This window comes from Monodon monoceros, unplaced genomic scaffold (assembly GCF_005190385.1).
Source record: "Monodon monoceros isolate NGI ecotype Baffin Bay Population unplaced genomic scaffold, NGI_Narwhal_1 Super_Scaffold_1, whole genome shotgun sequence".
Lineage (NCBI taxonomy): Eukaryota > Metazoa > Chordata > Mammalia > Artiodactyla > Monodontidae > Monodon > Monodon monoceros.
Window position 1 is genome coordinate 10556781 of NW_021703765.1, and position 27874 is coordinate 10584654.

The window sequence follows — 27874 nt, forward strand, 5'->3', positions numbered from 1 at the left end:
GCCATGATCTACCAGTTCATTACCATTTGTACTAGGTAATATATCCAAGGGTGATCATGTAAAATGCAAACTGTCACATAATTTCCAATTCCCTATGAGAAAACAAAACAAAAATCTTCCCTCTTATTTTTCTAAAGCCCGTATCTGTGGGGTTTAATCCCCATTTTCTTTTATCTTCTACACGTTTCTTATCAGACAACCAACTGAAATCATGCTGCTATCTTTTGTGTTGAACATTCCAGAAAGCCGCAAAATAACCAATCTCCTTCCCCCCATCCCTTTTCTCTTCATTTATTTCCTTCAGTTGGGTTTACGGCAGGCTTTAAAACAGTGCCAGGGCCATCATAGGAATTCTGGGGATGGTAAAGTCTGTGATCCCAGGTCATCAGGGTGGGATAACTATCATTCAAAATCCAAACTTGTCTCCTGGACCCCATGTCTTTCCAGTGGACTAGGCTGTGGCCTCAAAGTAGGCTGAGAAACAGCAGTAGCTTCAGACACTCCCAGTACAGCCCTGAGGAAATCATGCTCACTTGGATGCATCAGAGTCAGAAACATGTGGAAAACGCCGTGTCCAGGGCCCACAGTCTCTCCGATGTGTTACTGATGCAACAGGCTGTCTCTCAGCCTGGAGACCTGTCTATGCCAAAGTATTCAGAGTTCTTAAAATTGCGCTAAATGTACTCTCGAACTTCTTACCGGAACAGTGTTTGGTACTCTAGTTATATAGGCTGTATTTATGCAATGTTTAGAATGACAAATTAATAAATAAAGCAATCTATTTAAAAATAAACAAAAAATCTATGGAAAAGGCTACTTTAACTTTTAAAATCAAAGCAGAATGCTGAGACACCTGAAGGAACGAGTAAGAGAAAGCAAATACTAGCAGTGTGTGCAGGAAGCTTTCAGAATGTGCTGAGGAAGAAGAGACTAAGCTCCTCGTTTACCATTTTTTTCCTGAGGAAAAAAATATTTGGAGAAATTGGTTTTGGCTTTCCTAGTTAACATTCAATTTTACTATAGCTTCCTCTTAGCATGTTCACTAGTTATCTTATGATCATATCTATTTAGTCCAAACCCTAATTTTTTCCTACATTGTTTTCTTCGAGAGATAATAATAATGCTAATAACAACAATAATAGGTAATGCAATCATGTCTTGTGTTAATGGCACAGTTCACATTAAGGGAAACAAAAGTCATGATTTTTCTCTTTTGAACTGATTGGATTGGTTATAATTATCGAGGTTTAATCCTGATCATCGTATTTCAGGACACTGAGAAACATCGCTGAGTCTGAGGAGAGTTCTGGAAACCATGTCATAAATGAGATACCTGAGTTAAAGAGTTCTTTAGTCTTTTCAAGCGCTCAGTTTAAATGGGGAGAGGGGATTACCAAGTAGCTGCCTTCAAATATTTTAACAGCTAAATATAATTCAAGTTCCTAAAAGCAAGAGTTGTCCCAAAGCTTAATATCGTCTCACACCACCACTCATGGCATCCCATGATTTCGTGCTTCCCATGCAATCAACAGCCATCTGTCCTGAACCTCCAGGCATGACGCTTGGTCCAGGCACGACGCTTCGGAGTGAACGTGACCCCGTTCCTCACCAAGCTGACTCACTTTTGCAAATACACTCTCTCCCTTTTACACTTTGTTTTATGCTTTCATATTTACCCTATCTTTCTCTTTATGCTCACCACAGCCTTGTGAGGTTACTGTTGTTCCTATTTTATAAGTGAATGACATGAGAAAAGAAGGTATCTGCTTGAAGTCACACCATTGTTAAGTGGTGGCCAGTACGCAAACCCAACTCACGTGACTGTGAATTGCGTGTTTCCACCACACTTCCCACTTCCTGTCCCGACTAAAACACAGACCTGAGGCTGCCTGATCAACCATCGGGGTACTGTACAAAGAATTCCTGAATTTAGAAAGAGACTAGAGCAAATGAGCTTTAAAGTTCCAAGCAGATCTACTCTGAAAAAGAATTCAAGTTAAAATAAGAATATATTATTTTTCTTTTTGATGAAAATATTTGATTTTGGGTTGGCCAAAAAGTTCGTTCAGGTTTCCCTTAAGATCTTAGGGAATAATCTAAACGAACTTTTTGGCCAACCCAATATAACATTTTGAATTCAATATTAAGGGCACGTGATTTGAAAAAAAAAAAAAAAATCATTATATGTGAAACCGAGCAGGGCCCTGTAGGGCTCCTGGGCACAGAAGCCTTTCTGTGTCCCGCATTTCTTGTTTGTAGGGAATAGGCTTCAGCCTCCATGACGTTCCCTGAGCTCCAAAGGGCAGGTTCAAACAGTTGCTAATCGGGGAAGGGAGGGGATGCAGAGACAAGGGAGGAATAGTCAAGAAACAATAGTGCAGCCTTGGGGCAGGTCCTGGTTCCACCTCAAGGGATACACAGAACAATATCTTCGAGCTCTTCTGTAGAAATAAACCCCCCAACAAATGCAAGACGTTAACTACTTGATGAAGCATTCTTCATTCCAGAGATGTCACAGTTTGATAACCTTGAGAACCACAGAAGCTCATCAGGAGACCACCTGAGGCTGGATTAAAGGAATGAAGGCCCTGCACACAGCCTGATCCTTATCAGCAACCCTGCCCTTGAACCAATGCCATAAAACACCTCACCAAATCCACCCCCAGACTGGGACACACAGTTTTGAGGGCATTAGCCTACTGTGTCCCCCTTTGCCTGGCAAAGCAATAAAGCTATTCTTTTCTACATCACCCAAAACTCTGGCTCCAAGATTCTATCTGGCACTGGTGCACAGAGGCCAAGTTTCAGCATCATATGTGATATTGTGTACCTCGTGACCAAAATTACACAAAATACCTTTCTTTTTTTTTTTTTGCTAAATTCCAAGAGAGGTCATTGCTTGAAAAAATAATAAAGAGAGCTACTGCATGACTGTTGAAGCCTCTCAAGTAGCTTAAACTCCTCCCCCCATAAAGCTTCCATTTCTCCTACACATTCTCTAGCTCTGGATACAAAGTTAAAACTAGAGGGCTGTGGAAAACCTGACTTGATCAGTGTGCCCAGAGTTTACAGAAAAATCTAACTTAGACATAAGTCAGAAGCCATAGACAGTGTGAAGAGAGTAACACTGAAAAAAAATATATATATATAAAAAACATGATATTAATAATGTGAATGTTAGTTCCCTTTTGTTTCTCATCATAAATCCCATTGTGAAATCTTAATTGGATCTGAAACAGAATGCACTTCTTTCTCTGACCCTAACCCTGACTCCTCACTCATTTGTATATATTCTCCATCATCAATTGTACTCACATTTCCAACAAATGATCTGATCAATGGGAAAAACCAGTCTTGTTTCAGATCATTACACTCCACAACTGCTCTCCCAAATTCACTGAACACAGCGTTATGCCATAGCCAGAAGTCTATGTGCAGGTGTTACAATGATTAACCAAAAAGATACCTTATCCTTTGTAATAAGGCTTGTATTTTTACTTTCAACGTCAAGCTTTGCAATACTATCCCATCATTCGACACGAATCTTTGAAAAAAAACAATTTTCCAAGGTTGTGTACCTACTCGACAATTCAAGTTACTTTTATTTTAGACATGGCTCTGTGTTTCTTTATATAGTCCATGTATGATTTTAGCATTACAAATAAGCTCTCTCCATGTGCTACAGTCATGTGATTATTTCTCATCTGTTTCTTCAGTAATCATCTTTAACTATTGATGGCTTCACTTTTCTTAGATAGAATTAGGTTGAATCCCAATGCCTAGAGCTCACGAGTATCTGCTTCTCCTGAATAAGCAAAATGAGTTAGCCACCTAAATTCAGCTGTTATGATTCAGCTGAGAAAATTATACAAACTGTTAAGGAGAGAGTGTATGAAATACAGAACTGAGTTTCTCAGATACATTATGAAAAAGAAAATGTCAACTTTTACTTCTTCATTTCAAAGAACCAAGTGCAGAATGTGTAATCTCTCACTCTCCACACAGATTCTGCTTCAGTGTGGACCCTTAAATGACTCACAAATCAGAAAAATCTAATTTAAGTATGGTTTGACTAATTTCACTAGTGATCATCACAAATCTTTCAAACTCACATCTGTTGAACATTATGTATGTGTTGTCCAAATCTTGATTGTGTGTTTTCAGTTAAATACCTTAAAACATGTCAGCATTTTAACTAAGAAGACAAGTAAATACCCTAAGGGAAGCATTCTTATCAGATAATTGTGCACTGTTTACACACAAAACTTGCTGGAATGATGTTTATCATTTTGGTTCTTGTAATTACCATTCCTGTAACACAGCCCCATCTTGAGAAATTACTCTTCTGCATTTATCTTACAGAAGACAAGGATTCTAGCTTAACTAGAAATGTAGATGGCCTCCCATACTACCTTGGTTTTTTCCCCCCAGATCATTTGGGCACTCTGTTATTTGTTGGTGTGGTGACAGGAGAGACAATAATCCTCAGGCTTTTGTTCTGAGAAGACCTAAGGCTGGCTGAGGCCAACATGAGTATTTTCCTGACCATTTCCTTTTCTCTAGCTATTATTTACTGGAATGTGTTCAGACCTTCTCTTATATTGAAATGTTAAGCCATGAGGTACAAAAGTAAGCTAAGCTGAGGCTTGAGCCTATCTTGCTCCATCTTTCCACACCAGCTCACTAGAGTACTACACTGCAGTGCAGGGCCAACCAGCTACCAACGCTCCTAATCTCTTTAACCCCTTCAGGGATGGGCTAATGGTCTTCCCACTTGTTTGAAGGTGTACTTTTATCAGTGAAAACTCCTTAAGTGTATTATATATTTCATATACCAAAAACTAGAATTTTTTAAAGATGAGATTATTTTTAATTGAAGTCCTAAATATTTTCTTTCTAGACTCTCAACAGTTTATTTTTCCATACCCTATTCTGGAAATTTCTGTTCTAGGGTTCATTTCGAATATTTCTGTGTCCTGGCTTAAATACCATTTTAATCTCTCCATTATCATGCCCTATTATTCTATGTTCAGTTTCCAGATTTATTAAATTTTAGGAAGTAGTATGTAATAATTTGAGAGCCCTTGTAAATATATCTATCCTCTCTTGAACATATGCCATTTTAAAGGTAAAGGTTTCAAAAACATATGTTAAGAGGCCTTGATAATAATGCAACTAAATCTGACACTTTGAAGAAAAAATTATTTTTATAGACATAAAACATCTTATTAACACTTTTCCAGAAATTTAGTTTCCAGATTTGCCTTCTAACTCTTCTGAATTATATCTCTAATGACTGTCCCCTTCCTCTACTTATTGTACTTCCAAATGTATCTTTTACCTCCTCTCCAATATAAGAACTCCTCCTTCCTAAATCACAAGGCTTTTCTGAAGATTAATCGGTACTGACTGTGAATCAGAAATGTTATAGGCTCTACCAAGAATCATTAAGAGAAATTCTCATTACTAAATCTTTCAAACATTAAATAGAATACTATTCATTATTTAGACTTCAACTCTCTTATGAATATATTAAAATGTAAGACATTCGACTGCATTCTCTTGAGCTACTTCTGACGGTACCTATTATTTTCCAAAGCAATGTTTTATTTATAATCATGAGGGTTAAATATTTGTGGCACACTGTACAGTATAAAACAGTTCTTTATATTTTGTAAGCAATGGGGGAGAAAGCGCTTATTTAAGTATAGATCAGTAGACATCTTCTTGGAATCCTAGACTACAGAGAGCAGTCTTGCATGGTTCAGAAGAAAAAAAAAATCAATTTGTCTGAGACATCCTAAATTGATGTGCTTTTGAGAAACAAGATCAATTACTACATAAAAGTATGGATATTACCTGACAGCATTTTAGATTTAAATTCCATCCACGTTTCAGACAAACCCACAACCTCATCCTAAAAATGGACAGTGGACCTTAATGAATCATTCAATACACATCCCTCAAACCAGCGGTTATTTATTCGAATCTATAACGACAGCTTAGATAATTTTATACCTCCCTTCAGGATTTCGACGCTTTCAGACGTTTTTTCAGCAGAAGAACGTGGCAGATACCCCCTTGACCAAGTGATCAAAGTGAACATCAGTATGAATGAGTCCTAGCAACATCCTGTGCTTCCTGACAAGATGCAGCGAGGAAGGTGCACCACCACTTCTGTGGAATTCTTGCCCAAACTACTGACACATCACCTGACACGTCTACAATAGAAAGAAGCATGAAATTAACCCAGATTGTGAGAGACTCTACCAAATTACTAGTCAAGAAGGACAAGAGATGACTTGAGGAGACAAGAAATATGCAAGACGTAATACTGGATTGGCTTCTGCCAGAAAAGCCACTTTACTGTAACAACCAGAAAATTCTGAGTACAACCGCTCGATGAGTAAAGAGTACTATACCAATGTTAATTTCCTAGTTTAAACAATAGGTACAGTCATGTACCATGTTAGCATTCGGAGAAGCTGGGTCCTGGCATGATACGTCTGAAATGATTTCAAAATAGTTTTAAAATTTTACGTATGTGATCTCTATTTTACAGGTGAGAAGATTGTAATTTATTGCGTTTTAGAGCATTGCTCAAAATAATGAGGAAATTGCCAGTATAACCCAAGGTTTTCTGCTTACTGATCTTTCCACTATATAAAGCTTTCCACTATATAAAGCACCCAATAGTTTTAGAAGACTCTGTCCTACTGAGTTTTTTTTGGGGTTTTTTGTTTGTTTTGTTTTGCTTTTTTGGCCACACTGCACGGCATGCGGGATCCCAGTTCCCCCTGCAGTGGAAGGGTGGAGTCTTAAAACACTGGACCGCCAGAGAAGTCCCCTGTCCTAGTTTCTAAGAAGATAATCCCCCCACCTTTTTTTTTTTTGGTCTCTGATATGGAGACTAAATAAAAGGATCATGAAATCACAGAGGTTTTCCAGGTATCCTCATGAAAGCGTTTGTTCACAGACCCATGAATTAGTGCCTCTGGTTTATCCACCTCCACAGCTGTAGATCAGCTGCAGGACTGACTGTTCTCCATTGCCATCTGGTTACCTGCTTGGCTTATCAACCAGACTGAATGTTATGAAAGAGGAGAGTTTATTTTTTTAAACTCTTTTATCTAGCACAGTCCCTAACACAGAGTAGGTATTTAATAAGGATTTGAAGAAGAAGAGAAGGAAGGGGAAGAAAGAAAACACAGGATAGGCTGCACAGCATGCGGAAGATTTTAAGCGCATTTATACAAACTACTGTTTCTCTCCAGTGATCACAATCATTATGACAGATAATCAATGTAAATCAGACAAAATGATTAGGATGAAATTTCTCCCACTCTAGTACTCAACTATGTACACTTAAACCAGCAAAGGCTCAGTGACTGTCCTGCTCATCTAATTCTGTCATTTATCTTGGTGACTTACAGACACCGCTGCAGATTCTGTGACTCCGTATCAATGAGCACAGCATAGAAAGCTGACCAAAAAATTATAGTGCATTTACTATAGAAAGGCCCCATATCATCCTTTCAGTTGGTATCTTGTCTCTGCACTTAAAAACTCAACATAAATACAATGTAAAAACACAACGGGTATAGACTGAATTTAATTTTTCTTTTATGATTTTTGCTTCTACCATCACCAAATGGGTAACAAGTGTGTATAAACACACACATTAAAGAAGACAGCATTTTTAAACGATTTTGGTCAACACAGACAAACTCAGAAAATAGAGCCAATCTAGGCTATCTAGTTTGACTATAATTAGGTTTATAACCGTAAGTCCCTATCCTCCAACTTTTAGTTGCGTAGTAGCACATGTAAAGTACTTGGTAGCTAACTACAACCTTCATTTCTAACCTAAGATAACTTTGAAGAGAAAATAAGCTATATTAAACTGAATTAATGGTAGGTGTCTGCATTTTAGTGGCAAAGCCTGATATATTTTATCTTCATTATGGTTTTGAAAGAACATACAAAGACTTGGGGTTGTTGATTTTATGTGAAGAAAATGCATTTACCACTTGATAGTTATACGGGAGTTTTATAAGAGCTAAAATTAGCTGCCAAAAGAGTCTGAACTTATTTGCATCCCACAGAGCTTATCCATGTCCAAATTCCTTTTGAAGCCACCAGGAGTTCCACATTTCTACCGGCAAAGTAACAAGAAGATAAAAACAAGGGTCTTCACAATTCGCTCTGGTTACAAAAATGTTATGAAAATGGGTTTCCTATGCATACACAAGGAGAACAAACTATTTGCTTTCCTCTAAGACTGGAACCAATTTCAGATAATCTACATATTTAAGAGGATGCTTTTGCTGTTTTTTTTCCCCCGAAATCTATAAAATGTAAATTTTACCATGATATAAATGCTCTTCCCTAAGTACTTAATATTGGGGATTATTTTCTTTTTGTGTATCTAATATGAATTAGCCCCGCTAAGGAATCTCATTTGTAACCCAATTCTTTTAATGCAACCTCTTTTCAAGATGAAAATTTCTTTTCTGGAACACTGAACAAAGCTTTGGTGATCAGGAGACAGAGAATCTCTCAGTGAGAGATATGGCTGAGGTGCAATTAAATGCATCAAAGATGCTCACCAACACTTTCAAGCCAGGTGAAATTGAGAGAAGAGTGAATTCTATACTGCATTCCTCTGTCTTTGATTTCGACTAGGGCAATAGGCATAAATTCTCCCTGAATGAGGAGGGAAGAACGGGGAGTAGCAGGAAAGGCAAGAGTGATGTTAACAGCTAGAGAAGCAGACTGTGGAAGAGGAAGGAAACACACATTTCAGTGCAAGTGATGGCCTGGAGCACAGCAAACGGCTGGCAGCCCATTACGGGGAGCAGAAATGAAAAACACTTAATACCTGGAACTGAGCCTGGGTGGTTTTGTAGACAAAATTTTTTGTCAGACGGTTAGGGTACATTAAGTGAGAAATGCCAAGGTGAGGAAAAGACTGGACTGCAAAAGTACAGTGTGATGCAATCAGATGGCTGGAAACTGCTATTTCCTATGCACTTCGAGAGCCAGGTCAGGGTGATACAAAGTCACAGGGAGAAAAGGATGGCCTCCCCACTTCATTGCCCCTGTAGAGGGACAAGAAAACAGGTACGACAGCAACTAAGAAATACTTTTAAGGAAAGGTGCACTATTATTCTTTAAAACAGAGCTCCATACAGCACGACGACTCTAGTTAAATATATCATACTGCACATTTGAGAAAGTTGCTAGGAGAGTGGATCTTAAAAGTTCTCAACACAAGAAAAAAATTTGTAACTATGTAGTGACAGATGTAAACTAAGACTTATCGTGGTCATCATTTCTCAATTTACACAAATATCAAATCATTATGTTGTACACCTGAAAATAATGTCAATTACACCTCAAACAAAAAAAAGAGCTCCATCAGAGTAATGACTAATGACACCTTCCTTATGTCAACATATTTAGACGCAGCAGTTTTTCAACTCGTATCACAAGAAAATGATGGGGTGCTAATGATAAAGCTCCGATCCTAACCTAGACCGAGGTCTGTGCCCTGCAGGCCTCTTGGTGAGGGTTCTAGGAGCACTCCTGGCCCTTTCCAACAGACTGTTCTACTTTGGTCTTGAGTTATCACGTTAAACAAACTCAGTAAATTGGCTAAAATAATAAGGTCATAAGCTATCTTGGGACCTCTCTATCCTCAATGTCTAAAACACCAAATTTTATTTAAGTGTAGAATAATTTAACTGAACTTGTTGGGCATCAGCCATTCATATGGTCTCCAAATTTGAAGGCTAAAAAATACCCGTTTAGACATGATTTCTCTGACATTTAAGTCCTTGTGTTTAAGGACTGAATCATTTACCCACTAACCATATTTTTGCCATAGTCTTATCCTATACAAATATAAAGACAAGCTGTATTTCCATTCACATCCAACACAGACCGCTCCTCTAATAAACTGCATTAAGTTTAAAATAATGTCTACTTTCATCTGAAGGATCACAAATATAACACTGGACACAACACAATAGATTATTCACAACCCAGTTAATTTATAATTAAAAGGTAGTGAAATAAATATCATGATGTCTAGATTAACGTATGTTCCAAATATTTTTATCTCATTATTTCTCAGTAAAAACACGAATTATAGACATCATTATTCCCATTTTAAAGATGAGGAAGCTACAGTTTAGTAATAGGCAACTTAACCAAAATCATACAACTAGTAGGAAATGCCTGAGTCAGCAATAAAACTGAAGTCAATTTGACGCACACTGTATGTATCCATTATGTGATTAAATAAAGCCATCAAGTTTACCAAGGTCATCATTTATATTTTCCAAATTACCCAAATAGCTATGTTTTGTCAGGAAGACTCAGAGTGTAGCCATCTAACCAGCATAGGTTAAATATGCATCTGTGAAAAGTAAGGATTAGGTTCCTTCTTTTCTTCCCTTGCTTATCTGCTTATCCATTCTTCCACTCTTCATCTAGAATTTTCTGTTCTCTCAGTCCTGTAAAAACTTCTGGTCATAGCCATTACCTCCCTCAAGGTAAAAAAAGGAAGCTATATCTATTGTACATACCCAAGTGATCAAAACTGGACTGAAGTCAAAATTATTCCTATAACTCTGCCTATTCAGACCACCAACCTAAAAAAGACTCATCATCTCAAACAACCTAAAGGATTCACGTTCTCAGCCACCTTTCCTCAAGCGAATGTAAATCTCTCCTTTTAAAGCCTTTCATTAGTCTGCTCTATAAATTCTGTTTCCATCTCAAATTATTTTATTGTCCCTTTTCTGTACTTTAATCAATTCAGAGTTTTTTGAAACCTATTTCCATCCTGGGCTTCCCTGGTGGCGCAGTGGTTGGGAGTCTGCCTGCCGATGCAGGGGACGCAGGTTCGTGCCCCGGTCCGGGAAGATCCCACATGCCGCGGAGCGGCTGGGCCCGTGAGCCATGGCTGCTGAGCCTGTGCGTCCGGAGCCTGTGCTCTGCAACGGGAGAGGCCACAACAGTGAGAGGCCCGCGTACGGAAAAAAAAAAAACCTATTTCCATCCTGAACATTTTACTGTGAAGGACAGTATTGAACTCCTCATATACAGCATTCAAGAGATAAGCACAAACTTGTTTCCTGCCACATAAAATCTGCTAAACGATTGTCTCTGATTAATTGAAAAGGAGGCACAGAATATGTGCTACCTAATCAAGAAACCACACAACTTCTCTTAGAAAAATAACAACAGCACATAGCCCAGTACGTTCACGTGCATTTGGAATTTAAGTAACCTAGAGACATGCATTCATAACTTTAAACTGACTTACAGGGATTATTTCGATATAAGCATTTTAAATTGTTATGGTGAAGGGTACAAAATTTAAAATAAGGGTTTTTTTTTTAATTTTAAATTACACTGATTTCAAAATGTCAACCTCACCCAAGCAACTCCATTTAAACCAAATTAATGGAAGTATTTTAGTCGTGTTTAGAAAATTGGACACTTGTACAAAAGCGTGATTTCACCTAATAACTACAGATCCTTATGAAGTAGTTGAATTATTAAAGACCTGTCCACTGAAAAAAGTTTGATGAATTTCTCAAATTTTCATTAAAAATGAATGAAATTCTAAGCTAGATTCTTAGTCACTAACATTGCATAAGGTTACTGCTTTCACTTGATTTACAAGAAAACGAGAGAGATGGAGAGATTTAATACATGTAAAGTATAAATGACGGTGCTACTGATAACAGTAGAATGGCTATGAAAAGAAATATATACATGCACCAAAAAAACAATTGTGTACATCCTTTCTTAGGGCAGAAAAATACTACGACCAGGCTAAAAGAATTCCTAATCCACACCCCCAGAAAACTTTAATGTATTCAAATCCTTTTGTTTACAACACAGTATCAGTATTTGTACAATATAGAGGCCTTCAAAGGAAAACAAGCATATATATAATAAAGATTACCTTGACTTATGTAGATACCTATCAAGAAAAATAGATTTTTCACCCTTACCTAAGGTCTATTCAAATGAAACGATGACCCATGGAATAAATTGCAAAGATTCTTCCTCAACCATTCACAGTTGAAAATATACTCAGGGAAAAATTCCTGTTTGCTGTGCTTCACTTTATCAGGAATAGATGCATAAAACTGACAGTGAAAAGCATAAATGCAGGTGTATACATGTCTCGCCAACACACTCCACTTAGAAACCCTCCACCAGTGCGCAGAACCGAGTTGAAAAAGCTCAGGAAATCTTCACAGACATGAAAATAATCAAACCTGCAACAGACTACAAAGTGGGAACACAGTACCAGGATGGTCGGGGAAAAGGCCACACCCCCTGAAGCATCCTTCAGTTCAAAAGGAAGCCCCTGCCCAGATACACAACCAGAAAGAAGCTGTGAAAAAAAAAAATCTCCATCTGGCTACCAATTGGCCGCCAAATAAATACACCCCAAACTGCCCACTGTTGGTCTAATATCACTTCTCATGGACTTCTGTTCATATTCATTTTTAACCAAAATGTAATTTTAAAAAGCAAATTTTAAAAATCCATTAAAACAAGACTACCACTAAGAAATGTAGGTTTGAACTGCTCGTGATTTAGAAGCAACAGGCACAGTAATTACACTTCGCAATTTTTAACTGCAAGTATCAGAAAAGGATATATAAGCATAAGTTAGTATGAGCATTATTCAACTAGTAACCCCCAGAAAGAAGCTCAAAAAGCAACTGGCTGGAAGAACCCACTACTCTTCAATTATTAGTGAATATTCTTGCTCTTATCTTCGAAATGACAGCTTTACTAACATGCCACAATCATGGTAAACTAGGCATCTGTAGGATCCTCACCTGTTCCTAGGAACAAGGCATCACTCCCTAAATTGTGGCTACACGGGATGAATAACACCTGGATTACAGTTTCAGCGTGGCTAATGAATGCCAAAAACCTCGCAATAGTTCGTGTTTTCCATCCCCAAAGCAAAAATTAGCAGTTCTCCATTCAACCATACACATTCACAACAATCACTTGTGACTTCGAAAGGCCAAACGCCCTACCTTTCCTACATAGAGGGGGTCTGAACCCATGTACTCCTCCAGCACAAAGAACTGATTCCACACCCAGCTGCGCTTGGTCCGGGACCTCCCTGATTGGAAATAGGGCTTTGATCTGGACCTTGAGAGTTCTGCTTGACTCATCCCAGAAAAACACAGGAAAAGAGCTATTAGCTGCAGAGAATGGCAGAACTCCACTTTGCCCAACTTCATCTTTTTTTTTCTTTCTTTTTCCTGTGTAAGAAAAAAACCTTGACAAGAGAAAAGGCACAGTTCCAGTTGGCTTAGTAGCTCTTGCCTCCGGCAGGGTGTCAACTGGGAGTCCAGAGATAATAATTTGTAGAGTGTCCGGTTGGGAGAGGTCACAACTGCTGAATAACCTTCGCCAAAGAATGGTGTAATAGGTACCTACCAGAACAAAGAGAAGAGCTGGTGTCAGAAACCGAAACACACGGTAACTTTTAATTTCCTTTCATTTACTAACTTACTCTTGATCTTCCCAATATATCATCATTTGTATCATCATTAAAATATGAATCATAAACATAGATATAAAATTGCACAAACTGTTGCCATATTCATAAATGACATAAATACTGCTGGTGCAGAATTATCCTGATTCCATAATACAACCTTAACATTTCGTGGCTCTTCTAGTGCATCCTAACTTCGAGCATATGATTTAATACAAATGGAGCAACACATCAGTTAAAAAAATCACTTTAATGCTGGCGGTTATTTTTCTTTTTTATTATAGTCAGTTTCATTCGCTGGTATTAGAATATGAAAGCCAAGCAGCTCAGAGCAGGGGTTTAACCAAATGGAAAGGACAGATGCTGGCTTAAATCTCTTCTGTAAAACCGTAAAGAGAAATAAAGAGGTATGAGGTGCTTCAAAACCGGTTGATTGATTCTGAGTCACAGGACACCAGCTGTTTGGACGTGTTCTGATTTGATTGTGATCAGCTGAAAAGCTCAGTGGTTTCCAGTTTCTACCCTTCAAGCTTATTGTCATGTGTGCTGTGTAGCATGTTCCGTTATTCTATTGCACTGCAGTTATTTGCTACTTTACAAATATTTATTGAACCTCTTGCAGCATGGCTTGTACATAGTAGGGTCTTTCTCCATCAACATGGATGGGGTTGAATTATATTGATCATCAGAGGGCTGAGAAGACTCTATTTGTAAGCCTGATTCATAGTTCTATGCACCCAGGAGGGGCCTTAGCAGCAGCACAGAGAAAATCTTTTACCCTAAAGTCTAGTTTTTTCAGTTACAGAATTCTGATTATGCAAGAGATATACAATCAGTTTACAAAACCAACTTCCCAATACACCCCAAAACACAGAGGAATGAAGACGTATGACAGTGTTCACTTAAATCACTGCACTGCACGTTGGTTTATGAATTCATTTGACAACCTATAAATAAATCAACAATGGGATAATTAAGGCGAAGGATTAACACTTTTTTTTGAGGAACAGGAGAAAAATAGTTTTAAGAATATGAAGCCACACAATAGCTCCTGATCATGCAGAAAATACACTATCTTTATGCCAACTTTTCCATCCTTCTACCTTCTCTCCTGTAACAGCAATGTCTGCTACTCGTGAAATGATTTCTGACAGTCAAATTGCTTATGGAAAATGCCATATATAGTACAAGAAAGGTGAAATGTACTAAACATGTTAAAATAGTCCACACAACTGGAAGAAACAGGTTGCACGTACTCTGAGTTCTATCCAAATGAACATATTCCTGTTAAAGATACCTCTGTAAAGCTGTGAAATTCCAAAGGACATTCCAGAATAACCCACGTAAAGCTAACTGATGTGCTCTGAGAACCCCCAGAAAGGATAAACTATTACTGGAGCATATTAACTGCAGTCTGTGCACTGAACACCGTCTCCTAGAATCCAGATCTCCCCTCTGATGATCAAAAATGAATTTGGTCCATTTAGAAATCACTCTAGAAGGGCGAGGTGTTCTACCCTTAGAATTATAAGCAAGACGTAACTTGGGGTCATCGACTGATATTCCATTGGAGGCCCCTCAGTTAGGTTGGAAGTTCGTTGTAGGTTGGTCTGAGCTAACCCACCTAAGAGACAAGTTACCTGTCTCAGTTTACCTGTAGTTAAAGAAGTCAAGTAGATACTTAACCTAGGAAATGTGCACTGGTGTAGGGATTTGTCTGTTATGACTGGGAATCAGGACCAAGGTACTCGTGGTAAGTGGCCTTTAGGAGGAAGCACAGGGATGGGCACGGGGTCCCCTTCACAAACCAGGTTCCTGGGGATGGGGGATGGGTGGGTTAGGGTTGTGGTGACGGGATTGAGACCAGCACAAGACCCCTTCAGCCAAAGAACACTTCCAGTTTCACCACACTCCTTCCTCAAGAGACAATGAATTTTCTCATAAAAACAAGGCCATAAATGCTTTGGTCCCTAAGACAAAATGTTTTTAAATGTGCTATGGCCAAATGATGTTATTTAGCCTACTCTATGGATTAAGGGGACTTGATAACATTGTTTCAGTGTGAAAATGTACCCAACCTCTAAAAAACTAAATAGCAAATGAACTTTTGGGAATTCTCGATTTGGGGAGTTGTTATAATTAAACACTGGCCAAGTCTGCGGGCATATGCCTCAGACAAAGATTCAAATTCTGAGACTGTCATGTCTTAGCTATGTGATCTTGGACAAGATTTTTAAATTCTGACAAGTTCCAGAGATGAATCCTCAAGCCTCCCACTTATAAAATGAAAATGTTAATAATTTGATCTAATTCATAGGATTAAATAAGCAGATCATAAAAAGCTAAGGATGGCGCCTGGCACAACTAAAAGCACTATATATATATATATATATATATATATATATATATGGTGATTTTTTTTTTTTTTTTTTGCGCCGTACCCCGCAGCGTGCAGGATCTTAGTTCCCCGACCAGGGCCACCTTCAGTGGAAGCGCAGAGTCTGAACCACTGGGAAGTCTGTGACTTTTTAAGTTTGAAACTAGTTATGTTAAAATTAAAGTTAGTTTGTGAAGTGATGTTAGTTTTCAGAATGTAATCTATAGTAAAATGTTTCAAAAAATTCTTAACACTGAATGAAAACATTCTTGATAGTTCTGGTCGGTGCCAGAGAACTAGGCAGATCGTAAAACAAAGCATCTAGATGGATACAAACAATGACAACAAAAAACTTTCTTAAGACAAGAACGCAATATTTTCTTTCCCAAAGCCATGTCCTCTGTTATTATTATAAATCAAAGATTGGTATCAGTATTGGAGAAATCTATTTGAGTTCACTCAGGATGTTCACTGATAAGAAATACAATCTGGACTGGGAATAGGGTCACCAGACCCTCCATCATTTGCTGTAATGATCTTGGATCCCTCCGGGATTTTATGTTCCACATTTGCAAAATGTGGGAGCTCAACTATCTTACAAAGTTTTTTTTGTTACAGGTCTTAATTATATAGAATTGCTTTTGTTGCCTTTTCTTTTTCAGTTGTGAAAAAGTACACATTGTTAATAATTAAAGGGTAGAGAGATTAAAGAAAGCCATATGAACGTAAAAGAAGCATTTTGTGTATTTATGAAACTTAGCATGAATTTTAATGTGAGATGCTTTAAATTACTCTTCTTGCCTCCTGATTATTTCTCTTCCATACAAGATTGTGGAGTTACGGAACTAGCTAGAACATATAAAAGAACGGAGTGATAGAAAATGCAGGGGACACAGGTTCAAGCCCTGGTCGGGGAAGATCCCACATGCCACGGAGCAACTAAGCCCGTGGGCCACAGCTACTGAGCCTGCGCTCTAGAGCCCATGAGCCACAACTACTGAAGCCTGTGCACCTAGAGCCCGTGCTCCGCAACAAGAGAAGCCACCGCAATGAGAAGCCCACTGACCGCAAAAGAGTAGGCCCCGCTCGCCGCAACTAGAGAAAAGCCCACACACAGCAACAAAGACCCAACACAGCCAAAAATAAAAATAAATAAAATAAATTAAAAAAAAAAGAAAGAACAAAAATGCCATGGGTCACTTGAGTCACTGAGATGATAATATCTGCGAAGGAAAGATGCCTGAGACTTCTGTACCTCCTTACTTAAATCAGGGCCTTCAAAAGCAGTTAGAATTAATATAAACCTTGATGAACAGGGATGTTTGCCCCATCTCTGGATCCCAGTATCTCGAACAGAAGTCGGCATTGTAATTGACATTCAGAAAATATTTACAGAATGTTTCTTTTCATTATAATCACCCTCATTTTTTTAATATGAAAACTTAACCATATAATAAGTCAATATATAAACTCCTTGGTTACTCTACCATGTTTATAAGTCACAATCACTTTGAGAACAATTCCATTATATTTCTCTGCAGGATTTGAAGTATTTGCCAGGCTCCTGAGGCAAATTTCCTTTAACTTTCTTGAAGGTCTACAAGAGCGTACAAGGATACTTTAACTGGCTTTGTGTACATTGGAGGATGAAATTCTCTTTCATGAGGCAGAATACCCTCCGTGCAGTGTGCTTGTAAAATCAGAAAATCATGCGTGAAAATCATGCGTGAATGAGTGTGATCTGAGCCGGGAGTTTCATAAGACGCACATCAACATTTTTGGTAGCTACGAACTCTGCCAGGAATATACACCTCATAACAGCAGGGGGAAGCTGTGTGGTCAAGGGTCAGGTGTCCCCAAATCCTTGCCTTGCTTTCCGGTCAGATCTAGTTTTCAAGGTAAAGGCCAGTACAGCAGTTCAACCCAGCTCATCCTGTCCAGGTTCGGATATCATGAAAGAAATGAAAGGCCCTGAAGCATCATGAAAAACCTTCAGTTATTTGTGGTCATCAACAGAAATAATCAAGACTTGAACTTGAGATTTCCTGTCGCATAACCTCACCAAATAGGCTTCCCATCTTCACACAAATGTCAACATGTCTAAAGGCACCACAGTAACATTTTTGCCACATAAATGAAAACAGCACCCAACCAATCACAACTGTTGACTTTTCTCGCAATGGGTTAAACATTGCCTCACGAATCTGTGCCCCAAAGCAGAAACCGGCACCCTTCCTTCTCAGACTTCCACACTGTTCATCTTCTCCCTTTCTTCCGCCTCCTCTCCTACCTGAGTTTCATATATAGGCGTTAACCAGGGGAAAGTCACATCAGAAGCCAGCAGAGACCTCTGCGCCCAAGCTGTGTCATGTGTCATGTCTCCTGTGGGAAAGCTTAGGAGAGTGGCCCTCTGGAGGTCGCAATTGCTTACCTGGTCACCATTACCAGCTCGGAAAAAAAAGACAGCGCAGAAAAATAATGTGTTGGTATACAGTTAAGTAACTTCTACAGATCTGTGTCAACTTCTGGACAGTTACAAATGGGTACCATTATAACTTTGAGGACAAAAACAACAGGAATAGGTTATATCTGAGGAGAGAAGAACTGAACAGAGGCCAACCACAGATGTTTGAAAGAACACTGGTGACCGCTTCGGGTCTGGTAATTAATCTAAAATCTAAAAAAATCTGGGTTAGATTTAAAACTATTTTTTTTCCTGCTCTGATATTTTAAAGCTAAAATTTATAACTTTAAAAATTTATAACATTAGTTAGGTTTTTGTTTTTTTGCCAAACCAAAAATACATGAAAATCACCAAAAGTAATACTGTAATCCAGGCGCAAGAGGGAGGGGATGTATGTATATGTGTAGCTGATTCACTTTGTTATACGGCAGAAACTAACACACCATTGTAAAGCAATTATACTCCAATAAAGACGTTAAAATACCCAGGCGATAATACTACTACATATACGTAATGGGATTGGTTGTGACAAATAAAAGAGTTAATATACATTTAAAAAAATACTGTGATCAGCACAAAACACCTTAGTCGGAAGAATGCAAAAGGGAACTTCACAAAGGAAATCTTCAACAGATTGGAGCAAAAAGGGAAAAAAAAAAAGAGAGAGGGGTGAGCATCAATCAAGCAGTATTTACTAAGTCAACATAATTTGTTGACCTGAAATCACTTTATCATGCTACCTTTTTGTTCCAATTATTTTTGTTCAGCTAAGTGCCAAAGAATTATTTCCAAGTAGATAGTTTATTATTCACTTAACCTTACTAGCTAATACCATTTTACCCAAACGGATTCATGATCATAAAATTTTCTTGGATTTTCTGCTCCACTTAACACCTCTGGGAAACTACTTTCAAAAATCAGATCAAGTGACCATCACGCTCTTAATCAAATGTTTGTTCAGAGTGAAAAACAGTGACTAAAAATCCCTTAATAACAAACAATGTGTTTTCATGCATTAGCATACCAACCGTGAATCAGCAAAAGGGCCAATCTGCCAGCGCCTGTTCCGTCCAAATTCAAGGCAACCTGCTAAAAACATGACAAGCAGCCTAAAATGTAACCTGTTCAGCCACTCACATTAACATACAACCATGAGAGTAGCATAAGCACATGCCTAATTACCAACTAATTTATACTTGCTAAACTGCTTTTTTAAAAGGCACACAGAGCTATCTGCCTTCTAGAATTAATCTGAGCTATAAAATATGACTATCAATTATATTAAAAGGAAACATATTACTACTTTAGGTTTTGCAGCACTTAGTCTAACTGGAAGTGCTCTTTGCAGTGCAATATAAATAAACAGTGGCTTACCTAAGTTAAAGACTTTATACCATCAATTTCTCTAAATTACAGGCAAGGAACAGATGCTCAAGCTCTGCGTGTCTGGAGTTGCATCAGACACAAGTCTTCTGAAACCATTTTGAAATATACTTAACTGCATACCATGCTAACACATAGTATATTACCTACTGGTAATCTAAAGACGACTGGAAGACATTCTACCTCTCGGTGAAAAATGGGTCTAGTTCACAATTATGTGGAACACAACAGTCTCAAAATAAATTCGGTAATTTGCACCTGCTATGAAAACAATTGTAAGAATGACATTTGAGGACTGCCAGTGAAACACTCCATGAGAATCAGAAAAATCCACAATGGATAACTGCCATACATCTCTAGAACATAACTGTTATTCCCCTAGACGTTTTGCTCGCTGGTCTATAAAACATAGTAGTACAAGAAATCGCAGTGGTTAACAATAACAAAATGGAAAACAAAATCTTGCTGTGGGCCTGCTGGGAGGAAACTGTCATCTCCAAGTCTGCCTTAAAGTTGAACTACATTTTGACAAGCAACATATTTTTAAGGAATCCTTACGAAGAGTGAACAACATGCATGTTTAAAAGTGGAAATGATACCACTTCACAGCAGTGGTCAGAGGGCACTATGACGACATCACCACGGCTTTTAGAACAACCTTCTATAAACTAGTTCTTTTGTATAGTCTGGCAAAAGCAGTCTGTTCTTTTGGGGATGCTCCTTGGGTATTTAATGGCATTATTTAAATTCAACAGAGAGGATGCCTCCTGATTTAATGTCTTCATTAAAGACCTTCATTTGCCCTTACCTTCCCCAGGACAGCAGCTACCTGTCACCACCGAGGTCCTCACTGTGATTTATCTCTATACACAAAGTTAGAGTAGTCTGCTTTGTAAAAAGGATAATACTTGTTCATTGTTAGTTTTACTTATTTTTAAAGCAGACCCACTTAACACATTTTGGGGAATACAAAGGGGGAAAATGATCTGTTCTAATCTCCCATTCATGAATGAGCAGATGCCATGAGGTTACAACAGAGAGAAAGGAATCCAGGATAAGGAGCATTTCAAGAGCTATGGCCACACTTTAGTTGTAACTGTCACACACAAACAGAGAGCTTCTAGAGATGATGTCTATGGGATGGAGAGAGAGCACAGTCACTTTAGTGCTGAAGAAAAGTAATCGCTTGGTTCTTCTGAGTGTTTATGTTGCGGGGGGCGGGGGGGGGAGAAAGAAAGAAAGAAGCCCCCAAACCCACTGCTACTGACGTTTGAAGATTCCTCAAGGACCACAAAACTGGAATGGGCATTAGAAAAACCTAAGGCAGTCTTTTCTTTCTTGACTAACAAAACCAAATTCTGCAGAATCCTACTGAAATGCCCAAGGTCACACAGCTAGTTACTGATAGGACTGGGCATGACTGGTTGCAAAGATCATTTAAGGTGTTTGTTAAATATTTCTCATTCTGATAATGAAGATCTTTCTAATTTATGACCTTTAGAATTTATCGTCTTCTCCAAAAGCCAAGAAAGGTAGATCTGATCTTCCTCAAATTTCTGAAATAACCATGAGTTTGAACTTTCAAAGTAGGAGACCATCAGGTTCCGTCCAAAAGGGTCAGGACAGAGTAAGAATAAGAGGGGGAAAGGAATCTCTTGCTCAGGATTGTATGTTTATATGTTACAAAAAATGGAGAGTGAGCTGTACCCAACTTTAAACGTGACTTTTCCCTTCTAAACAACTCTGGCGATCAATAATAATAATAATAACTTCCTACTACGCTGTAACACTATGGGAGTTAAGTACCTCCAGTGAAATTTGAATAATAGTCCATTGACTGTTTTAGAAACAGGGTACCAACTCAGGAAAATATCTTAGGATATAAGAATGCATATTGTACGGTAATATAGTTGTTGCTATAAATCCTATATTTTGAGATGCTTCTCTGTTCCTAATGTACCCATTAGAATCATTCTAGATTTAACATTGCCATCTGCAGCTTTTACTACAGAAATATACTATCATTTGTTTCATCTCTATACCATTTAAAGTTTAGCATTAACTTCGATAATTTTAATGCTGATGAAACAGCCCTCTTCTTTTGTACTTAAAAGGTATAATTCTTTACATTTTAGTTAGTGAGGCTGGGGACCCTCTGTGATATTTGACTTTTCACGTAAAGAAACTGTGAACAAACCCATTAGCTCCCTGGGCCACATAACATTACAGCCACAGGCCACAACCTCCTGCGGTTAACTGGCCTGAATACTCAGGCAGGGGTCCTGGAAATGCATCTGCTTATGAGACAGGGAATGAAAACTTCTCTAAGTGGATTACAGAATCATTTTCAACTATGCCCTGGGTGAAAGGAATGAAAAAGAAAGAGGAACAATAGTTTACAATTAACTAGAAGAAGCCTATGTAAATTAAAAAGAAAGTGACAAAGCACAGTCCTTCTGAGCTATTTATAGAATATCTAAATGGTAAAATTATATTTAAAGGGCTTGTTTCTTCATACATTTACAACATATCTCAGCAGGATCAATCTTCACTCTTAATTTACCCTTGCATTTACACTGAGCCAGGTAAGATTTACATGACTTCAATAAAAGGCATCGCGTTTCAGTAAACATTTAGTAAAACAGCCAAAAAGAAATTCTACCAGAATGAAAATCTAGAGTATAATCTGAAATGAATGTAAGGACATGCATGTCTGCATATTCGTTTGCACTGATAATTTTGTCAGTGAGGAGTCTTGCAGAACAAGGGGAAATGTTTGCAGGGGTATCTTTCTGCAGAACCAGCAGATTCCCAGAGGAGGCACTCAAGTGCTGCGGGTTACAGCTAGATCTGCTCTGCTTGTCAGAGGCTGAGGAGATGGTCACACACAGGATGCTGATCACACGCCTTCCTTGTCCTCAGCTCCCCTTTATCACCCAATTTAGAAGCAAGTGAGTCCTTCCTGCTAAGGAGAGAAGCTCCCATCACTATCCCTTTGCAATTAACAAAGGTGCCTTAGTTATTTTAGAAGTTTCTGCTACCACCAATTTAAGAGAAGGCTTTAAAGCCTCCCAATCAAGTAACAAACCTTTTTGCATGTGAGAGAGAACCATGATGTGATACGAACTACTAAGGCAATAAATGCAAAACCTTATAAAATCGAAGGAGGGAATCACTGAGGCATAAAAATTCACACACTGAACAATTTATGGCACTTTACAAAAGATTTCTAAAAGATTTGACAAAGTATTGGGCTTGACACAAAATTTACTTCCTCACATCAGTATACATTCTGCGAAGTTTCTATCAGCTTTGCCCTAAACAAAACAAAACTAAACTAAACTAAAACGAAAATGCTGAATGATAGGGAGACCAATAAAGAAATCACACCTTAGGAGACACAGTGGGTGGATTTTTAGATCTAGGAAGGCTGAACAGTGGCCGACTCAGGATTCTCTCCATCCTCTCGCCTTCACTGGATACTGAAAACTAGAGTCAATTCAAGGGTAAACTGCAGTAATGTAGATGCTTTACAATTACCCTTTTATAAGAAAGGGAAAAGCTCTGTGCTATTAAATCAGTAAAAGTGGACTTAAGAAGAGTTGTGAGCCTGTCAGCTGATTGTTAACACAATTCTAATGACCTACTGCAGCCCTTAATCACAATATCTCACGTTTTAAGTGCACAAATGCCCTTTTATTAAGGCTGCAAACCTTAAGGACTTTTAGCAGGTTGATGGTCTGCTCTGATGATTGTTTTATTTTTCTTTCCACAGACAGGCTTTCACAGCTAGCTTTACCAGATAAGACTATTAAGGCTGGTTGCTACCTAATTGCTTCTGCCACTCTACTCCACATTAAACACTGATATAAGCCAGACTTCCACAAAGTTGCCAGTTTGACTACCTGCCTCAATTCTTTTGCATTTTAATTCACACTGTCCCAAATAGCCCCAAAATGAAGAAAATGATTCTTAATATACTGCCTTTTACATATAGTAACAAGAAAACAGCTTCTGTAAACAAAATCTAACCAGTTCTTCTGGAAAGAAGTAAATTTGGTGAGTTACTGAAAGGTTTCCAATGCAGTTACTTTCTTCCTCAGTTCTTCACTACCAACTTGTCTTTATAAAGACACACTTAAAACTATTTAGATGTCGCTGGCAGTGTATCAATGCAAACTTTCCTTTTAAAAACAATGGCTACTACTGCCCCTACACTCTTAAAATACACATTTTTGTGCTGTTAACCTGATTTTTTTAAATGCCTACTTGTCACATACCTCAAGCCATATGTTCACATGTTACTTACACTTTTTTCTATTTTTTCCCATAAAGTTTTGTCTACTTTTGTGTGAAAACTAATCTGAATACCTGCCTGATTACAGGAATTATGAAGGCGAGTCTTAAAGATGTTTCACTTAAAAAGTGATCCAATAAAGAGAAGATATTTCTTGCAAGGTAAAAGGCATTTTAAGTATATTCGTGGTTCAATTTTCAGATCTCCAAAGCCTTGAGACACCCAATCCTTGATGGTTTCTTCACAGGTTCCCATCTTCCCACTGCTGGGTGAATTCAGTGCCAATCTCTACTCACCTGAACTGTATCTAAGAAATCCGTAAGATTAACGATCTATAACGTGAAGCCAATAAAGACAATAGGTCCTTCCTCGTGCATCCTCGCTGGGAGGCCGAATACCCGCAACCAGCCGTGGACCAGGTGTGCCCACGAAGAAGTCCACCAAGCATTCAGAGAAGCAGGGCGCCCTTTGAACGACGCACGCCTTGGGTACAGCCGGGCGGAGGGGAGGCAGGATGCCTAGCAGAGGCCAGCCCTGCGGATGCCCGGCAGCAGCAGAATACTAATTACAGGAAAAAGCAAAGCACCCTTAGATGAGCTCCACCTTTCCGAAAGGTACACGGAGTCTACGCAGATGGTCAGCTGGACTCCCGCACGCTCAGGCACACACCCCTTTGCAGTCTCAGACCGCGGCAGAAGCTGGACGCCCCGCCAGCGCGGAGTTTTGCCCCTATCCATCCCAGGTCAAAGCAGGGTCCCTCGTGCTCCTCTTTGAGGAGAGCGGACCAGATTGCGTGCACCTCTTCACCTGGAGAACGCTGCGATCTGCTCTCTCCCTCAACTCGCCAACTCGCGTTGCACCTGGTGTCCATCAGCACCGGCTTTCCGGGCCCCGCGCCCTAGGCTCCTCCAGCCCGCCCTGCCCGGCGGAGCCGCAGCTCAGGGCCACCGAGCAGTAACTTGGGGACGCCAGGGAAACTCCACACGGATCCCCACGCCCGCCTCCCGCCCGCCGAAGAGTCCCGCTTCCCCAGGCGCACGGCGAGGGCGCGCTTCTGCCCGACGGCGCCTTCCCCGAACCCCCAACTCACCTGGGGGCTCGCTGCCCTCTCCGCGGCGTCCGGCGCCAGCCACCCGGGCGTTGGCATCCGAAAGGGGGCGCGCTCAGCAGCCGGGCGCCCGCGGGTGCCTCGGGACCCAGTGCGCGCAGCTGGGCGCACGGGGCGGACCCGCGGCGCCCGCTCGGCACCCGCTGCGGCCGGCCCGGCTCCGGCGCCTGTTCCAATCACAGCCCTCCGCGCGGGACGCGGGGCGCAGGATGCGGGGTCCCTGTCCGGGCCCCGGGAGGCTCAGACGCCAGGTCCGGAGCGAGCGGGCGCGCGCGTCCGGAGAGAGGGCGAGAGGGCGAGTGGGCGGGCGCAGGAGAGATGGAGAGGGCGCGCCGGGGCCGGGCCAGGTGGGCGGGAGCGGAGGAGGGGCGGGTGGTCGGCGGCGGGCGCCTGCAGACAGCGCCGTGCGTGGCAGGACCCGCGAGCTGCTGAGACTCCAGCACCTCCCGGAGCCCGAGTGAGGGCTCTCTGCAAGGAAGCCGCTCCGCCGCCGCGCGCGCACTCTCGCGTGCGCACCCCCGCGCTTCACTCCTCCGCCGCCCTCCTGACAGCTCGGTGCAGACCGAGTCCTTCGCAGGAAAATCCAGAGGAGCGGTGAAAGTAGGAGGGGCAGCAGCCCATCCATCTCTCGGCGAGGTATTTGCATCGGCAGTGCGGAGCTGGAGGCGAGTTTTGGGAATTTTTTCCAGCGACCTCCCCTCCCCCCCCCGAACCTGTCGCGGAAGCCGTGATCAATTGAGCTCCTGAGGCATGAAGGCAAAGTCATAAAACTAATCAGAACTTACAGTTTTCTTGCGTGATAGTTTTGCCCTTTCAATCTCCTCGGACTGCCCTAGTTCTACTTTCTTTACTTGCAGACAATTTCCTCCCCTGCTGGGCTCCCTAATGCAAAACTTCCGAGGCGTGTGATTTACGCGCAGGGTGGGAGAGAGGACCCTTGCGAGGTGGGGAAGGGGCTCTGGTCTTTTTTTTAGGACGCGCCACAGCCAGTAGAGTTGAGCACGCTTCGTTTTCCTTTGCTCTGGTGCTTGATTCAGCCTGATGACGAGATGGATGTTCTGTCGTAGGGGTTAGGAAGGTTGAATAGATCATTTCCAAGCGCACTCGTTTTCATTTTTCTCATTCTGTCAATGGAACTTGCCCTGCGTCTCTCATCCATCCTTAACAGTGATTCTCCAGATACCGGTCATGTGGGCACAGGCTCGTCCGTGTAAGCACCTCTGCTTTCTTGCTCACTCGGGCACACTTGCCCTCCCCCCAATCCAGCTCCTCCTGTCCATTTAGCTTGCATTTTCCCTCTCATCTAGTTAGTATTTAAAATTGAATTCTATGCTAATAATTCTAACAGCAAACCTTTTTAAAGCTTCTATTCATTTCCAGATACCACGCATGCTATGCTATTTACTTACAGTTGCTTCATTTTAAAAGTTATATCTCCAGCCCTAAACCTCTCCAGCTCCAGGTCTGCTTGGATGGCCATTTCACAGTCCATTTCCATTCAACTGTCAGCCATCACCCAAACTCCGTACGTTTAGAACAGACCTCTATCTCTGCATAGGTACCGCCTTGGATTTCCCAGTATGTATTTCTCTTTCAGCACCATCATCATTCTTCGGGTAGCAAGACATTAAACCTTGGCTTCATCTTTGAGGACTTTGACAGGATTTTCTCTGTGAAAATCCTCAATTATTCCAGCTAATATTACACAATCTAGAACTTTACATTTTTCTGGTGGCCTTACATACATCTGTCTTCCTTCATCTAATGAATTTGCTTCTGGGATGGGACCTATCCTTATAATTGTTCTGGACCAAACGCTTCAGGAAGGCAAAGATTGATATTCAGTATGATTAATACACAGCACATGTTCAACCCTTAGCAAATATTCGTTGAATACAGAAGTGAATGTTTGTATCCCATCCAGCATTAACACAAATCTGAGCCCACCGACCTGTTTGTAACCAGTTCATTGACTGCCCGGATCTTTCATCTGTAAGAGATGGTGTATGATCCGGAATCAGGTACTGTACCATATTTATTTATTATCTTGTTTTAATCAATGGCCACCACATAAGAAAGGGAAAAAATTGGAGACCTTTTTTTAAAACATATTTTGGTCATACTGTTTCTAAAATTGTCCTCAACTTTTTATTTTCTTGTGCCTCTGCATAAATATTGATCACCAGTTTGGGCTTCCATCCTGAACCACATGTTTCCATGCTACTTGCCTTCCTTTTTAAAAAATATCCTTAAACTATAACCTTGACACAGATTCTAGAAGGGGTGAGTTAACCAGAATACTAGTTCTGGTTTGTTCATCACAGAGGAAGGTCAAGGTTCTTCTCCACCTAGAGAGTACAGTGTAGAAGGCAAGGGTAAGAACAGTGGATGCTTCACACAGTAACTGAGGGACACCCTTTCGTTTGGGGAGGTCAGGGATGGTCTCTCTCTGAGGAAATGGCACTTAAGCTGAGATATGTTGATGAGAATGAGTTGGACTTGAGAAGCTCTGAAGGAAAATGGCCTGGACAGAATAAACAAGGACAAATGTTTGCAAAGGAAAGAGTTGGGTATATTTGAGAAACAGAGAACACAGCACAAGGGGGAGAATCAAGAGGGGTTATGTTGGAGTGGTGGGCAAGGGACAAGTCTTGTAGGGCCTTCTAGGTCCCTGGATGGTGTTTGTATTTTAT

The 27874-nt window shown here is 40.2% G+C and overlaps 1 protein-coding gene across 2 annotated transcripts in view; it reads right to left on the bottom strand.

The window, feature by feature from the left end:
* Positions 1–25378, bottom strand: part of CDH7 (cadherin 7) — a 122697-nt gene extending 97319 nt beyond the window's left edge. The window contains exons 1-2 of one of the 2 annotated variants that reach the window (XM_029225686.1): positions 25164–25378; positions 13083–13487 (exon numbers count right to left, since the gene is read on the bottom strand). In XM_029225686.1, coding sequence (XP_029081519.1) covers positions 13083–13487; positions 25164–25220 — 462 coding nt within the window. In that variant the 5' untranslated portion in view covers positions 25221–25378. Of the gene's footprint in view, positions 1–13082; positions 13488–25163 lie in introns of those variants that run through there. The other variant, XM_029225693.1, reaches the window with a different exon arrangement.
* Positions 25379–27874: the final 2496 nt, after the last annotated feature.